Consider the following 17,582-nt stretch of genomic DNA (forward strand, 5'->3'; position numbering starts at 1 on the left):
TTTGTGCAGTGTTCTACAGGCAGGTAGGACTCCGCACGTAGCACTCCACACGGCCTTGGCGTTCCTACATACGACATCAAGGATGCACGCTGTCGCTCCTGCTTCGACCCAGGTCATGCGGTAATGCCGCACAGCCGTCCGGTTGGTGACAGGGATGGTATGCCGATTAAACTAACTAAACTGCACAACATATCCCAGAAAGCACAACTGCATCTAGGGCCACAATTGTCTCTATCTATTCATGATACTCGTAAAAACTTAAGACTAGATAGATAGAGAGAGAAATAAAATTAAATTTGCAAAAATAGCAACAGATTGATCCTTTTTCTTAGAGACTTAAAATATATTAAATCAATATATATTTTTATCTGTTCTGAGCTAATGTTTGATTTGTATAAATTAACTTTGATAGTTTCATGTTGAGCCTCAAAACTAAGACAAATGGGCCTTAAATAAAACCTGAAGCCATGGACGGAAACGCAATCAAATTCTCTTCTGGCACTCGCCGGCCTCTGCCGCGGCATGCTCACTTCTCTTGCTAGGTTCGTGACGTTTTTCATTTACTAACCTACTGAATGGAGGGCGCATCCAAGATATGACCTATATGACAAAATTAATAATCAAATATTATTTTTGACTATCGAATATACAGTAAACCTACTTAAACATAATGATTGAGTGCAGTTCATTTATAATTTATCCGTAATATCCTAATACAGACGGAAAATAGTTAATATATATATCAAACATTAAAAAAATATCCTTTATTTAAAAAAACACATTTACAATAGATCAATTATATCTTGGAGGATCAAATAATATTATCCCATAATAATGTGCCAGAGAACCACACCAATCAGCTGGTCTCAAATTAGGTAACTTCCAGTACTATAAATCCCAGTACTACGGTATTCGCTCCGGGGCTACCCAAAGCAAATACAGTTAAGTTCCGTAGATATATAGTTCCGTAGGATCAGTCCTACCACAGTACAAACCGTTGGGACCCCGAAGTCGTCAGAAGTGTCTGAATGAAAACAATATTTGTACTGTCTGAGTCAAATGGCTTAATCCATCTTCAATATATTCAGAGCACCCCAAACCGGCGGGGTCAAAGGTAAAAGACATCCCAGGGGTATGCCCCAGGGATGCGGGGGGCGATCGATGCGCCCACGTGGCTGACGCGACATCCCGCAAAAGTTGAGGTTAGTTAAGGTTATAAAGGATGAATATTTGAAGAGTAAACATTTCAGTTAATAATGTAAAATTTAAATTAATCATACCGTTGCCAGCAGCAGCTCTTTTTTATTGTAATTCTAAACTATATGCTATATGATACTAAAAACTCTCTTTTCTATTATTGAATTTTCGTATTTAATAATTATTCATTTATTATAGAACAGTCTATGGCGATGTTCATTTTTTAATTTTAAGCTTTCTTTCTAATTAAGTTTGAAAGACGTTATTATCTTATACTTTTCTATATACATTTATCAATCTAGATTTATTTTACGGAAAAAATATACAAACTTAGTTGCTATTATATACCTATCCTATAAGTTTATAATATTTCTACATTTATGCCAATTGTTTATTTATGTCTCATATTTCCGCGCGTGATCTCGTATTTTTTCTCTCTCTGTATCTAATATACGAGATTCCATTTTTTTAGACAAAACCGTGGAAAGTCGAGAACAAAGAAAATTAAAGAACTGCATGTTTACAAAGAGAATACACAGGCAGGCAGTATCTCTTTATTTATTTTTTAATAATACTCTTTGGTATAGTTTTAAACTTTAGAACTTGATTTTGTTGAAAGAGACAGTTGCTGCTTCTGTTAAACTCCTGTAATAATCTAATTGCAATAACAAATAATAGATACCAACATTTACATGTACCGATGAAGATTTAACACCATTTAACACAATTTTCAATAACGAAATTAAGTACCCAAGTTATGGGATTAACTGTTCTCTAAATAAAAAATACACTTGAATGTGAACCCTTGTGTATGTGTTTTATAACTTAAAAAATTATACTTTTCATTTCAATCATTTAAAATAGGTATATAATTATTGTAAACCAACGTTTCCTTCAATATATTTTTTTTCTCCAAGAACCTGTGGTGACACAGAGGGGGAGAATTAATATATTGAAACAACGTGACATACTTAGTAGGGCAATGACTTCCTTATTGAAGGAAATATTGAATAGGTATAAGATTATTTATATTGTAATATGGGTTTCCCAGACAGTCTATTAACTTTATGGATAAAATTTTGTGCAGAAGAAAGGCACCGGGAGCTAATGGCCAAGGATTCGGTTCCAAAGGGTGCAAGTAGATAATCGGAGCCGAAGTCCTGGTACTTTAGTAATAGTAGACCTCCTTGTGAGAGAGTTCGTCCAGGGTAGTACTGCCACCATACCCATTTCTGCCGCCAAGCAATAATGTCAGCATTTCGGTTTTGAAGGGTAAGGGTGCTGGTGAAATCACAGGCACATAGGACTTATCAACTTATACCCTTCAGATCTTTGCGATTTTAAGCTCTGAGTGGCACTGCAACTGTCGTAGATGGACACAGGCGTCTAGCTTACCATCAGGCGCACGTTCGTTCCTGTCCCAGTTTTACTATAATTTAAGTCTTTAAGTAGATGTCATTCCAACACCATAGTCGAATAAAGTCAAAGCCAAATAATAATTTATTTCATAGGTAAAATTTTTACACTTGAAAACGTCATTTTTTAAGCTATTGCTCGCTCACTACGCTGACTTCCCTGATAAATATAAGCAAGAAACTCTAGGGATTGCTCTTTTCAAATAAACTTAAATGCTATGAAAAACACTTTGAAACAAATTTGTGTGGAATCTAGACTTTTGTAGTCTTTCCATACTGCTTCATCTAAAACATACTCCTCAATTTTGTAATGTGACTTTTCATTGAAAATACTTTTACATTTTTAACTTAGGAAATGATAATCTTAATATATTCTCCGGAATCTTATTGTCAAAACGTATACAGTTTCCCATAAAAGTATCGTTTACCTTATTTGAACGAAATCGTGGTACCATGAGCACACCCCGGACACTCCATACAACGGTCGAAAATTATTTACTACTACTACTAGTAGTAGTAGTAGGTAAATAATTTTCACAGCAGCAATATAATTTTAATACAGCAAGGCGCTATCTGCACACGCGCAAATGTGTGCGTGAAGTGGCAGGGTCACCCATCACTTTTTTGCACTATTACGTTGCGTGTCCAAGTTGATCATCATTACTTAGTTAATAATTAGGTATATTCGATTTCGTCTCAGACATAAGTTTTTTTTACTTACCTACTTCGTTTCATCTTTCGGAAAATTATGATAAACAGCCGTACGCAGCACAATTCACAACCATTATAAATAGTAACGTAAAATGATGTTTTATATTAACGTACAAGTTTCGTAATGAATAAATGAAAACTATATACAAATATCAAAACCGTCTTTGCGTGAAAACGGCTCGCCGGCAGCCTTGTTGTCGTTCAGTCAAAGTGACCGGCAATGTGCGAGGTATGGTGCGGTATCTAAAGCTAGGGAGGGGCGGAGAGTGTCCGTTCTCTTTACTTTTTGTTCTCTGCCATGAGTTTGGACTTAGTTCTAAGGTTAATATTCTGGATATCTTCTTTGTTAATTAAATTAAGTATATTTTTACGGGCATACAAAATATTGGAGTAAATGTACTGTGATGCCACAGTCATGATACCAGTCTCCTTAAACTTTTCTCTGAGAGAAACCCAAGAACCTAAACCGTACACAGAACGAATCGCTCATTTTTGCAACACAAATATTGTTTGTAAATCTGCCGCTTTACCCCACATGAGAATCCCGTAGGACGTTATACTATGGAAGTAACTAAACTAGTCTACCAGTAGCAACATCGGTAAGTTCACGTATTCTACGGACTGCGTATGCAGCGGAGCTTAATCTGCTGGCTAAGGAAGATATGTAGAAATAATTGAAGTTTTTTATTTAATGTCACTCCCAAAAATACAGCTTTATTGACAAAGTATTTTGGTGTCCAAATCTAGGTGTTCTGAGAAGTGCCCCAAAATTGTTACCGTTGCTCTGGTACAGATTCCCTAGTTCGAGACAGGTGGTGCGGTTGCATGACACATTACTATTATTATATCTCTCAAAGCACCAATATGAGAGAATTTACATAGATTAAGGTACCTATACCCAAACTCGTCGCTAAGTAAACGTCAGATCGGCTTGTAAAGCCGATGAATTATCGGTGCTGAAGAGATGGAGATTAAAATCAGCGGCGAAATGGATAAACGCAACTTCGGAAGATTAAATGGCGACTTTCGTTCGCTTAAGTACCTAAGAGTACCAGATGTTTTATAACGAATTTATTTCACTAGAAACTTTTCTGACACTGTAGGGTCTCCATGTCTTCTTCTTCTTAAGGTGCCTCTCCAACTAGTGAAGGTTGGCAGTCAGCTCAGCATATTTATCTTTATTTCTAGCGAGTATGTGTCATGCCTAAGTACATGACCCAGATATGCAATTTTTTGCTGTTTGTTTACACATCTGTCCGTCCAACTACTCGCAGAACTTCGTCATTGGTGACTTTTTGAGTCCATGGTAAGTGCAACATTCTTCTGTAGGTCCACATTTCAAATGATTCAATACGTTTCCTGAGATGCTCTTTTATAGTCCAGGCCTCACATCCGTATAGAAGTATTGGCCAGATGTAACACTGGAGAAGTCGGGTGAGCAAAGGAATCTGAAGACAACGGCAGCATAATACTTTACTCACAGTATTGAAGGCACTCCTGGCAACTTCAAAGCGAGTTTTAATTTCAGTTTCACCGGCCCAGGCTTCAGTTAGCCATATTTGTATTTGCAGGCCCGCTCAAGATCTCCATGTAGACTTACGCTGTGCTAGATTCGTAAGGACATTGTATCACCTTTGATTTTATTATTATTAATATGGGTAACCGCCAAGTAACGCCAAAATCAATCAATTATTTACAAGAATCATAGTGTGAGAACCACCCCAGATGCAAGAATAGAGGAATGCTTACTTTACGCTGACTTTAATAGCAGTAGAGCTCCTTGAGAAAAAGTTCGTCCAGACAGGTACTGCCACCTTACCTATTTCTGCCGCCAAGCAGTAATATATGAGCATTACCCATACCTGTATCCATCATACTTCGTTGCGGGCATGGTGGGATTAGACACTTTGTCTCGTAGGCGTAAGATGCTTCTACTGGCTCACTACATTGCTGCGTTTCATCATAAGGTGGATAATAACATTATGTCCAAGGTAGACTTGCTGGTACCTGTGCGTGTGCCTTGGGGTGATGAGGGTGCAGTGGCGCCGCGCCGTAGGCCGCGGCTTTTACACAAACCCGTCACTCGCACGGTACACGCTTCGAACGCGCCTACCGTTCGCGCAATACGCCTGATCGGAGACTTGCTCACTCAATACGACCATATCGATTTATTTGCTGATAGCTTTGCTTTTATTTATAGAGAATTTTGTAAATTTTTAGAATATTAATTTAATTTTTAATTTTATTTTTGATTTAATTTTTTATTTTTGATTTAACCTAATTTTTATTGACTTTGTATTTTTGACTTGTAAGCGTGTTGGCTATTTAGCTGTAAGTTTACAATGTAAAATAAATAAATAAATTAGGTATTGCGTTCCGGTTTGGAACGCAGCAATCTAAGAGTGCTGGTGAAATTACAGACACATGGGACTTGTCAACTTATGTATCAGGGTGACGGGCGCAGTACCAGTGACTCTAAGATGTTTGCGATTTACAGCTCTGAGTGGCACTGCAACTGTCAAGGATATGCGTGTTGATTACCACCAAGCGCACGTCTTGTTTGCCCCGTCAATAAGGGTAATAAAAAAACGCTTTTTGTTATCTTTATTGTCTGGAAAACGTACGTAAGCATTTTTTTTATGAGACCAAACGATGAGATGAACAATACATGAATATGGTCGTAAGTGACACGCCTACCCATAACAATTGCAGTGCCACTCAGAGCTTTAAATCACAAAGATCTGAGAGGCACCCTGAGACATGAGTTTCAAGTACAGTGACGTGACGTAACGTGAGTTTTTTCCACCGACCCCTATCACTTTTTTCACGATTAGTCGCCTGGATACAGTCCTGCTCCTAGCTTGTACATGATCACGTCACCTAATAAAGAACAGCATCTGCTATGATAGTAGAAACCAACTCTTTGCCACTTACAATAAGGATTTTCAAACTCAGAAGTGTATTTAGTTTATTACTTTTATTTATATACTTAGGTTTCTTTTTTTAAATATTGTTTGCGTGGTGCAGGTGCCTCTCGTAAATAATGTTTTTTCATGTCTCTGCTTCCGCGATATCTTTTAATAAAAACCTGACTTTTGTTTATCAGAGGTGTGTCGTTTATTTAAAAATATTAAAACTATAACCAGTTAAGTAAATTAGTATGAATATCGGCCAGATATAAGCAAACAGGTAAAATTCCTCATTGTAAATTGACATTTACACGTCATAATATTTAAATAGGGTCTGCTGTGTAGACAGTAAATGGAAATTAACTAGAAATAAAATGGCATGTTTAAATCTGCATTCCAATTAACAATTAATTATTGTATGCGGAAGATATTATTTGATTAAAAATTAAAAATACAGTTATAATTATTAAACGTGACCATTATAACTACGTAATTACTTACTAAGAAAAAACGTCGTAAAACTTAGTAAGAAAATACGTCGTCTTGCAACACACAAACTTGCAAAAAAATCTCTGCTACATCCAGTCTAGGCATGGATGGAATTACGTTCCATTTATACGTCTATTTTTTACAATAATTACTAGTTTTCTATTTCAACACATGATCACATTGATTAAATTTATCGATTACTTAGAAAATATTTGAAAACATTCGAACATTTGACATAACATTACAACACGTCAGAACTACCAACAGAGAGACACGGCTATTTTCACATTTACAATATTTGTATGTACCTATATATCTGCACAACTACTCTTATTATTTGAAGTGAATTCGTATAAAATTCAACATAATACTATAAAACTAATTAATATCGACATTAAGGGTCGTATTCTAGAACTCTACTCAATGCTCAAGTCATTATTTGAGTATGGTTTTAAGCACTCGAAATCATACTCAAGTCCCTGCCATTGGGGTCGTATTTCCAGTGTGGGAAATCATACTCAGATCCTGACTTGAGCATTGCGTAGAATTCTGGAATACGACCCTTAGACTACTCCATCCACTCTTGTGTTCAAGTAGTTTTCACTAGAAGCTAAATATAGTGCATTTCGTTATTGCCAGTAAAAGCTGAATATGGATAATTTTTGGGCCTTTAAATTGTGGCAAACAAAATTAAGCAATACTGCAATGACATTACAATGCTCAATTGCATTTCAGTACACCTGTTTGCTTATAGTACTCCCCCCCCACCACCGCCCTTCAAAAAGTGGCAGAAACTTATGTTCGAAAGATAACGCTAACAGTGTTTCCCGTCCTATATGCTCTTCGGTTTCTATTAATTATTTGTCAGTCTTAATTATTAAAATCTTTAAAAGATAATGACAACACAAAGCAGGAAGGACTACATTTAATTTTGAATTTAAAAATAAAACAGAAAAAATTATAATGCCAAGCACTGGGTCGTTATCGCGGCACTTCGTTACTTCAACCTTATTTTGGACCTTTCGATAGGCATCACAAAAATACAGGCTGTTTTTTTCTCATTTGGTTGATTCGATTCCTAGGTGAGGCAACTTTTTAAAAATCTTTGAATGCAGTATTACTTACTTTTAAAAAGAAAATTATGTCTCCATAAAGCGAAATATCCTATCTACAATATGCAAAGTTATTCCCTCCGTGTCGCATTACTGTTGGACACCCTGTATAGTCACCATATTATTTTATCGATGCGGAGTCGAGTTGAACCGTGGTTCAAAAGCCAAGTATTAAGTGCAAAAAACGTCGGATATCTGTATTATCCATCACCACAGCAAGATACGATTTCACAAGATTTTAGCAGATTTGTCGCAAACAAATCACGTTTCTCACAATTCATTTTGGATCAATTTATTTATACTAATTAATTCGGTATACATTTATTTGCCAGATACAGTAATGAATAATGATAAAGGTCTTAAGTAAAATTACCTATATTGTATTCAACCTCCAAGCAGATGTGTAAATATTACATATAACCTAATAAGACATTATGTCACAGTACACGTTCTTGAGCAAGGAATTTTCTTATTTTGAATTTTGTTTTATGAACGAAAAAGTCGTGCGCCTGGTGGCAAATCGCAAAGATCTAAGGGGCACTACCACTGTATCCGTCACCCTGAGACACAAGTTGACAAGTCTAATGTACCGTTCAAAACCGGAACTCAGTAATACGCACATTACTTACTGTTTGCCGGCAGAAATAGGTACAGTGGCAGTACCTCTCTCGATGAACTGTTCTAATAGGAGCTCTACTGCGACTTTTGTTAAAAATAATAGGTTCTACACTTCGAACGCATCGATCATTTTAACGAATATTATACTATTGGCAGGTGTACGACCATTATAATATCATGGTATAAAAATTAGTTCTTGAGACACTAAATAATAATAACGCATACACTCAACATAGTCCCGCACTAGGAATACCCTGTGTCGCGGGTGCCATAGACACACACATAGACAACCACAAGTTACACCCTAACTCACGAGAGAAATACATGTAGGCCATACAAATATTTCTCCCGGCTAAGGAATCGAAGGAATCGGTCACGGAGGCAGTTAAAATCATGCTTAAAAGCTGAGCAAATATAAAAAAATTGGATTGATTCGTCTAAGAAAGAAACTTTGAACCTGCTACGCAATGGTGAGAGTAATTATAATAAATTATCATTATATAACTGAAAATTTTTAAATTCGATCGAAAATTGTTAAAACCAACCATAAAAAACATGCGCTATTTTGAACCGAGAAAAAAAAAATATTTCCAATTTGGAGAACTCGATACAACTTAAACAGTTCACAAAAAGTTAACTTAGAAATAATCGATATAATAAAATAAAAAAACTTTTTATTCCTTACATTACTTTTAATGTCTACTTTAGCATTTAAATAATATATTGTTACGTTACATTTTATTGATACTTAGGCATAATGAGTTCGTAATAAGGTTATTGAAGAGATCAGATTTCTATCCCTTACTGTTTTATTTTTTTTATATTATTTCGGCACCCATTAAAATGTCAAGGGTGAAAATCTATAATTTAAAAATATTGTGAAATCTTAGGAAATAATTTTAATTTATATTTATTAATAATACTCACATTTTTTATTGACGAATTTTAATCTCTTAATACACTATGTTAATAATTTGATTTAAATGCCACTCCACTAATAATTTCCCGCCTTTTTTAGGCAGAGCGACTGAGTTCGCTAACACGGTCCGCGAGACTGCCGTGCGCCAAATATGAGCGAGATGGGAAGTAAAATCTGCCTAAGATAGAAAGAGGCAAAATTATGACAATTGCCGTTATCGAGCGGATAGGGGTGAAAAGCGTGGGGTGCAAAAGAAAAGCGGATGTCTGACCCTAGACCAGACCGATAGGTATTGCCACACTAAAAATGTTACAAAATTTTTTATCTAACTTATCGCTGTTATTATATATTCAAAATCTCAAAATGATCTTTAAAATAATTTATAGAATAATGTTAATTTGAAAATTGTAAGAAGAAAACTACCATTCACTAAGGTAAATGCTTAATTAAATGAATAGGATAATGCGTTTACTAAAATATAATTATGTTAATAGTTTTGTTAAAGTTCTGGTTTAATTCCAGATAACATAAAAACTATTAAGTTTTAAGAATGAGAATAATAATTCGAGTTTATACGGCTTGGAAGCCCAAGAGCCGGCAGCTACCTTGCCCAACCTCAACGCATTACCATAGCCATACAAAAGGGGAACGCTGCCAGCATCTTGGGCACCTTGTCGTGGAAACCCTTTCTACAATTTCAACTTTACATACCTTACCTTACCTTAGAAAGTAAAATAGATTGACGTTCATGCGATAATTTTCATGGTACCGCTGTCAGCTGATTGGCTTACGTCAATGTCAAAAGTTGTTGACATTTTGAGAAGAGAGATAATAAAATTTCATAAATTTAAAGCATTTTGTTTAATTACTGAAATAAATATGAGTGGTTTCGGTAGAATTTTGGTGTTATATGGCAGTCAGACGTTCACGGCGCAAGAAATTGCAGAAAGAATATGGCGTACGACGAAAGCATTAGGTTTTCGGGGACCCGTTCAGGCCATGGATGATTATCCGATTTCGAAACTGATTCATGAGGAATTTGCTATATTTGTGTGCGCTACGACGGGGCAGGGGGATGAGCCTGATAATATGAAAAACTTCTGGAAGTTTCTTTTGAGAAAAAATTTGCCCGCGACTTCTTTAGTGAAGCTAAAGTTTGGTGTAGTAGGGTTAGGTGATTCTTCCTATTCGAAATTCAATTTTGTGGGAAAGAGACTTCATAAGAGGCTGATGCAGCTGGGAGCTACACCATTGATTGATGTTGGTGAGTAGAATAAAAATTGTCAATTGGCAATAAATCTATTACTATTGTATATCTTGAAAGTGGTAAAAGACAAGATGTATTCTTTAAAGTGATTCTGGGCAAGTGAACAAGGTGCTTTATGCCTCTTTTACCCCACCACAGCCAATTGAAAAAGCAGTTACAATTTCACATTAATTTTTATTCGCAAATAATTTCTACAGGTCTTTGTGACTACCAACATGATCTTGGCCACGATGCAGTCTTAATACCATGGACTAAAGATTACTTCTCTAAATTAACATTATACTACCCGGACATTGGAATAGAAAATTCTAAAAATAAGTTCATTCCTCGATGGAAAGTAACTCTGATAACAGCAAACCCTATGGAAGGAAACAGGCTTATTGACGATATATATTTTGGAAAGGGGTTGCATGATGGCTTTGTAGATCCATTGCTATTACAAGTAGAAAAAAATGTTAGAACCACAAGTGAAGATCATTTTCAGGTATTATTATGTTTCTTTGGTTACGTTTAATTAGGTAATATTTTGATTTATCTGGCTTGATTTTATTACATACTTTCTTAACTTTTGTTTTTCTAATGGGGCTGACATGTTCAATAATGATCAAAGGCCTTAAATAAATAAAAAGTAAAAAAATATATGCATATTACTAATAATAATAATACCTAAAGGCATTATGGATCCAAATTCCCTTGCACAATAACATTAAAACAAGTTGCATTTATAATTATAATCATTTATTATTGTCAAGAATACTTCAGAATTCCCTATTGCAAAAACAGAAATCATAATATCACGTGGTGACTAAAATAATAAAGAAAAAGCTTAAAATTTATCTTGGGTTCAAATCTTGACTTAACTAAAACCTAAGAGAAAACCTAAGAATTCAATATTTACTACAATACTTCCATACAGACTTGTAAAGCAGTTATTTATTTATTTATTTATTTATAGCCTTTACCGCTGATAACTTACTAACTTATCGAACACATTGTATGACATGCATAGTTATTATATTTTACTTATTTATTATTACTCAATTTGTTTACTCGGTACCTTCAGCTTGTCCCAAGACATAGGCCTCTTCCAGAGATTTCCATTTCTCCGTATCTTTTGCTGTTTGCCTCCATGCTCCTCCAAAAACATATTTAAAATTGTCTTCCCAGCTGAAGAATGGTCTCTCTTTCTTCCTTTTTCCCTCTCTTGGGTACCATTCCAAAGTATCCCTTGTCCATTTATCAATTTTTTCTCTCATCACGTGTCCTGCCAATGCCATTTTTGCTGTTTTATTATGTGTGTGACTTTTTTAGTCTTTGATTTCCTGTTTATTGTGGGCAGTTTTACTTTATCTTTCAATTTTATGTTGAGCACACTTCATTCCATACTATTCTGACAAATATCAAGATTTTTGTAATGTTTTTAGTGAGTAAATTATTATGGATCCTGCTAATTCCTGGCCTATTCTTATTCTGCTGCACAATACCACTTTCATACATTATCAACTACATTTTCTGCTATCAATTTATAAAGAATTGACGCATTGTGTGTGACATTCAAAAAAGGAATCCATACATTCAATAAAAAATGGCAAAGGAGACTCCTTTAACCAATTACAGATTACTTAAAACTTTTTTCTTACAGGATGTAAGGCTGATAACATTAAAATCAAATGTTTCTCCACTGCACTATAAACCAGGAGATGTGTACAACATTCGCCCGCGTAATAGTCAGGAAGACGTGAATGACTTATTCAGCATTTTTGAAGAACATCATATTGATATCAAACCATATTACAGGCTTTTGGTAGAACAGTGCCACGAAGGTAAGGTCTACTTTATACTGTAAATTGCATCAAATTCATACTACAAACGCCCGAGCATCGCTTTTCTACAGTCTTTTATGCATAGAATAGACTTTATGTTTTTTTTTTAATTATGCGTATGTATAATTTCTCAACGAAAAGTTTATGCGTTTTGATTTTGATCGTAGTCATAAAAATTAATCCGACAATAATAAATAATTACATTCTCGCATAAGTGAAATTAGTCTTATCTTTATTATTTAACTTTAATTATTTTTACTTCCATTCGTTATGTATGCATAATTTTAAGTACAATCACGATCTTCGTATCTAAAATAGTGGTGAAGGTTTATGCTTCGAACCACAGATACTAAAATTAGTAGCGTAATTTCGACGATATAGAATCGAAATCATTATTTTGTAGAATTAATCTCTATAGCAGAATAGCGATGTTTGAAAAAATTACAAAAGCGCTCTACCGCCGCGCGGCGCGCGGCAATATTTCAATAGAAATGTTGGCGCTTAAGTACTCAATGGAATAACTAAACGCACTGTCAATGTCAAATGCGATAACGCACGTGGATTCGCTCTGGACCTTTTGGAGGGAAAAGTGTCGTTTTTATTTTGACTTTCAATTATTTTGTGAAATCTAGTTTAAAGTGGAATAGGATAATGCTATTGTGCCTTAATCGAAGATTAAAACGCGAAATTATACGAATCTCGAACTAGAATACCCGTATCGGCCCGTTTTAAGGAATCCCGAGTCAATCCAAGCACGCCGCCTCAAATTGCCTATCCTCTTTGTGGCGGCCATATTTACAGAAACATAATTTACAAAGTGAAACCAAAATGAAGAAAAGAAAATGAAGAATAGGCTGTATGGCATTATGCCAAAGCCGTTAAAACTGTACTTAAAAAAAAAAAGATAACGCACATGTTCTGTCAAATTCGTGTTTAGTGATGTTTTACAGTTGTTTGCATTTATAATTCATGTAAAAGTCGGGAAGACATAAGCTTCTAATAAATGTTTGATTAAGAACAAAAATGCTTCGGCGACAGGCGCGTTTGCGCCGCGAGTACTTGTACAGAAAGTCGGCAGAAGACAAACAAAAAAATATTCAAGCTAAAAAAGATCAATTGAAACGAAGTTTGGAAGAAAACATCCCTATTCATGGCGATTTGCGTAAAGAAGCTCTAGCTTTACAGAAAAGAATAGAATTTGAAGACAAAGGTAAGCTATTTTGACGATGAGATACCAATATTGTTTAAAAAATATAACCTAAAACTGTATAAACTTTTCAATATTCCCATTCAATTTATTGACTGTTATAACAAATAATAATATCTGTTAGATTATTTCATTATGTTTACTATGGCTGGCTTATTGACAATGTCAAAACAAAGTGTTTTATTCCGTCACCACCACGCATTCAACCACCCCTAGTATCCAATGGGGTAAGAGGAGACCATGGCACTCGACTCGCTACGCTCTTGACTAACTTTCGCCTCCACTTGCGTCAGTCTCATAATATAAATAAAACTTCATACTCTTCCTAAAGTTCCAATTAACATTCTATACTAGTAATAATAATTCATTTATTTGTGAAAACAGGTTTAACCGCCTCTGTGACCGAACGGGTGCCACGCCGGACTGCGACATAGAGGTCCAGGGTTCGATTCCCGGGCCAGGAGAAATATTTGTTTTGTCTTACATTTGTTTCTCTTGTGAGTTTGGGTGTAATTTGTCTATGTTTGTGTCCATGGCACTACAGGTTTTTCCTAGTGTGAGGCTATGAGTGTGTGCATTATTGTTATATAGATGGTGACATGTACAAAAACAAGTATAGTTTCACAGTGTCCAGCCAGACATTAGACATACAAGTATTGAAGGTGTTTTACTTTCACTCACAATGGTGGGGGAAATGCTGTAATTGACATTTAATTCATTCTTTCTGTTGTTTTATTAGTACTTCTTTATTATCACCTAACTTTACTTTCCAGGACCAGAACGTGCAGCAGTAATAGGAGGTTTTAGTGGTGGAGCAAACACTCTCAGTTCTCAGGATGATGAGTACAGATATGCAGGGGTTGAAGATCCGAAAATTATGATCACTACTTCTCGGGATCCTAGTGCACGATTGAAGATGTTTGTTAAGGAACTTAGGTAAGAAAAAGAAACATTTATTTTCACAGCAGCAGATTATTTGCTAATAAAATAAAAAATAACAATAAATAAAAAATGTTCATTAAACATTTTTGTACAGTATTCAAATGTTATCTGCAGCATTAATTATCTTTTTCAAATGCTAATGACAATCTCGTCGTCCAATTACACACGTTCTTTTAAATTTTTTAATATTTCTTGGTTTCTAGGTTAATATTCCCAAACAGCCAGCGAATGAATCGTGGTGGATACGAAATGTCACAGCTGATACATGCATGCCGTGCCAATGATGTCACAGATTTTATTATTGTACATGAACATCGTGGTGTGCCTGATAGCCTGGTGAGTGTCAGAGCCTTCTTCCTGTCTTTGTAAAGTCAGCATTGGCATGATATGAACAATTGAAAAATTTCAGCTATATAAAAAAACTTTATCTTAGAAAGTAATTAAAAATAGCATGTTGTATTCATATAGTTAATTTGTGCTAATAATTTGAATGTTTAATAGTATAATATGACTGTAATCTGATATTGAGGACTTTGTTTATTTAACAGGTTATCTGCCACCTCCCTTATGGTCCAACTGCATCGTTCACCCTGTCAGGTGTAGTGATGCGACACGATATACCTGATATAGGACCAATGAGCGAGCAGTACCCGCATTTGATTTTTCACAACTTCAAAAGCTATTTAGGTGAGGCTTTTTAGCAGACACTTTAGACCGATTTATTTGAATTTATTTGAAAATTATAGCTAACAGTATTAAGATTATCAATCAATTCAAGTTCAAAAGGGTGAAATTAAATGTGGGCAACACATTTTGCTAATACACCGATTTTTTTTTTTTTTTTGTGTTATTATTTGATTGGCAATCGGCCGCCAGGCCATAAGCGAATCTTTTGAATGAGAGAAGATGTTTTTGGTGGAGCGGCCAGTGCCACACCTCCGAACTATAGAACATGGCCTCGCTTAAGCCGTTTGACCATAGTTGATGGCTCTAGAATTTCTACGATGAGTGGGTTCGGGTGGCAGGATAGTCGTTCTTTGTACTTGGTTTTATGTCGGTCGATCTCAGCAGCTACCGATATCACGTTTAGAGGATACGCCATTTACAGAACCATCTGTGGGTAAGATCTAGTTGGAGTTGGAGATTTGTGCTAGCCTTAACTGGATTCCCGTCAAAGGACAAAAGGGCTATATCAGCGGCGTATGTAGCAACTGTGATGTTATCTGATATTGGTAAGTCCGATGTAAAGATGTTATACAGAACCGGGCCGAGGACTGAGCCCTGTGGTACGCCTCCCAGAATATTGCACATGTTTGATCTCGCTTCTCTGTGTTTAACTTGGAAGGAACGACCCGACAGGTAGGACTCTATGAGAAGAAACATCGAGTGTAGAAGTCTGTCTTTAACCTTGGCCAACAATCCCTTGTGCCACACCCGATCGAAGGCTTGCTGCACATCGAGGAAGGCCGCAGAATAATATTTTTTGTATTCAATGCTCTGTCGGATTGTGTAGTATAACCCTATGAACCTGCTCAATAGTTGAGTGAGACTTACGGAATCCAAACTGGTGAGTTGGCACAACACAGCAGTCATCCATAAGCGGTTTGAGTCTGGCGAGGATTATGCTTTCCCAGAGCTTAGACATCACAGGCGTTAGACTTATGGGCCGGTATGAGGAAGCCTCTTGTTCTTGTCTAGAGCTGTCGCCAAGTCAGACTCTTCATCGGTCACTTTATCATTCGGTTTAAATACTTCAGCTAGGTGCTTAGCAAATACTTCCACCTTTTCTGTATTTGTTCTCGCCCATGTTCCCGTTTCCGTTCTGATAGGAGGGTGCTGTTGTTGGGGTCTATTTAAGCCTTTACTTGCCTTCCAAAGTGAGTGCTCACCATGTCCAGCAGACGCCATCATATGCAAGTTAGTGTTAACTACAGAGCTGATTGATGCATTGATGATACTTTTCAGCTCTTTGCATGCCTTATTGTATCTATATTTGCCTAGAGAATGACGCGACTGATGCCAGACTCGTCTTAGACGGCGCTTTTCCAGGATCGTTGCACGAATATTTGATGGTAGGGTGGGAATGCGTGGAGTTGAATCCTGTTCCGGTGTGTTAGCCCTACCTGCTACTTGGATAAGGTTCGCGATTGTATGCATGCTCCATCTATCTCATCGGAGTCCTAAAGGGGATTGGTAGTTTTATATTTTGATTTATGTAGCTTCTAAAACCATCCCAATCAGTTGTATGGTTTACAAGTGATTCTGCCTTTTCATGAGTAATCACACTCGTATTCACTGTCAGAATCACTGGTGTATGATCTGATCTGACCTGTATGATCCATCCAAGCTCGATTCGATTTTCGTATTCACATGAGCCACACCCTGACTCAGGAAGAAGTCCAGAAGGTCGGACAGCTTTCTAGGGTCACTTGGCCAATATGTTGGTTCTCCAGTCGATAAAGATAACACACCAATTGGCCTTAAAAAATAGTTTGTTTCAGCGGGATAGATATATGGTGGTCTCAGTGACACATGCTGTACAGACCTTGAACAAGCTACACTAATAACAATGATAAACAAATATTTTTTCCAGGTCTCCGAACTATGAGTATTCTGAAGTATCTATTCCCTGTACCAAAGGAAGACTCGAAGCGTGTGATCACATTTGCTAACAACGACGATTATATTTGCTTTAGGCAACATACTTATAAAAAGGTGATATACTGTTCATAATTTTAAATTAAACAATTTTAAATTTAATATAGAAAAAAGATGAAATTAACTAATCCCATTTTTTCAGGCTGGCAAGGACATAGAGCTAACAGAAATAGGTCCACGGTTTCAAATGAAGCTTTACGAAATAAAGCTCGGAACACTCGAGGCGTTAGACGCAGCGGATACAGAATGGGCGCTGCGCCCGTATATGAACACGAGCGCAAAGCGTCGATTCTTAAGCGATGATGATGGATGGAT

The 17,582-nt window shown here is 36.2% G+C and overlaps 2 protein-coding genes across 2 annotated transcripts in view; both read left to right on the plus strand.

The window, feature by feature from the left end:
* The first annotated feature begins 10,249 nt into the window (after positions 1–10,249).
* Positions 10,250–17,582, plus strand: part of LOC113232415 (NADPH-dependent diflavin oxidoreductase 1) — a 13,969-nt gene continuing 6,636 nt past the window's right edge. Inside the window, exons 1-3 of the mRNA XM_026467128.1 lie at positions 10,250–10,634; positions 10,835–11,121; positions 12,280–12,460. Of these exons, the coding sequence (XP_026322913.1) occupies positions 10,250–10,634; positions 10,835–11,121; positions 12,280–12,460 (853 nt within the window). The remainder of the gene's footprint in view (positions 10,635–10,834; positions 11,122–12,279; positions 12,461–17,582) is intronic.
* On the plus strand, positions 13,484–17,580 carry LOC113232478 (U3 small nucleolar ribonucleoprotein protein IMP4; the record flags this gene model as incomplete). The annotated part of the gene is made up of 6 exons (XM_026467220.1): positions 13,484–13,670; positions 14,441–14,603; positions 14,813–14,945; positions 15,158–15,296; positions 17,203–17,324; positions 17,410–17,580. Coding segments are annotated over exons 1-6 (915 nt in total), but the record flags the coding sequence as incomplete, so codon positions are not given.

Source organism: Hyposmocoma kahamanoa, unplaced genomic scaffold, assembly GCF_003589595.1.
Source record: "Hyposmocoma kahamanoa isolate Upper Pololo Valley unplaced genomic scaffold, ASM358959v1 76, whole genome shotgun sequence".
Lineage (NCBI taxonomy): Eukaryota > Metazoa > Arthropoda > Insecta > Lepidoptera > Cosmopterigidae > Hyposmocoma > Hyposmocoma kahamanoa.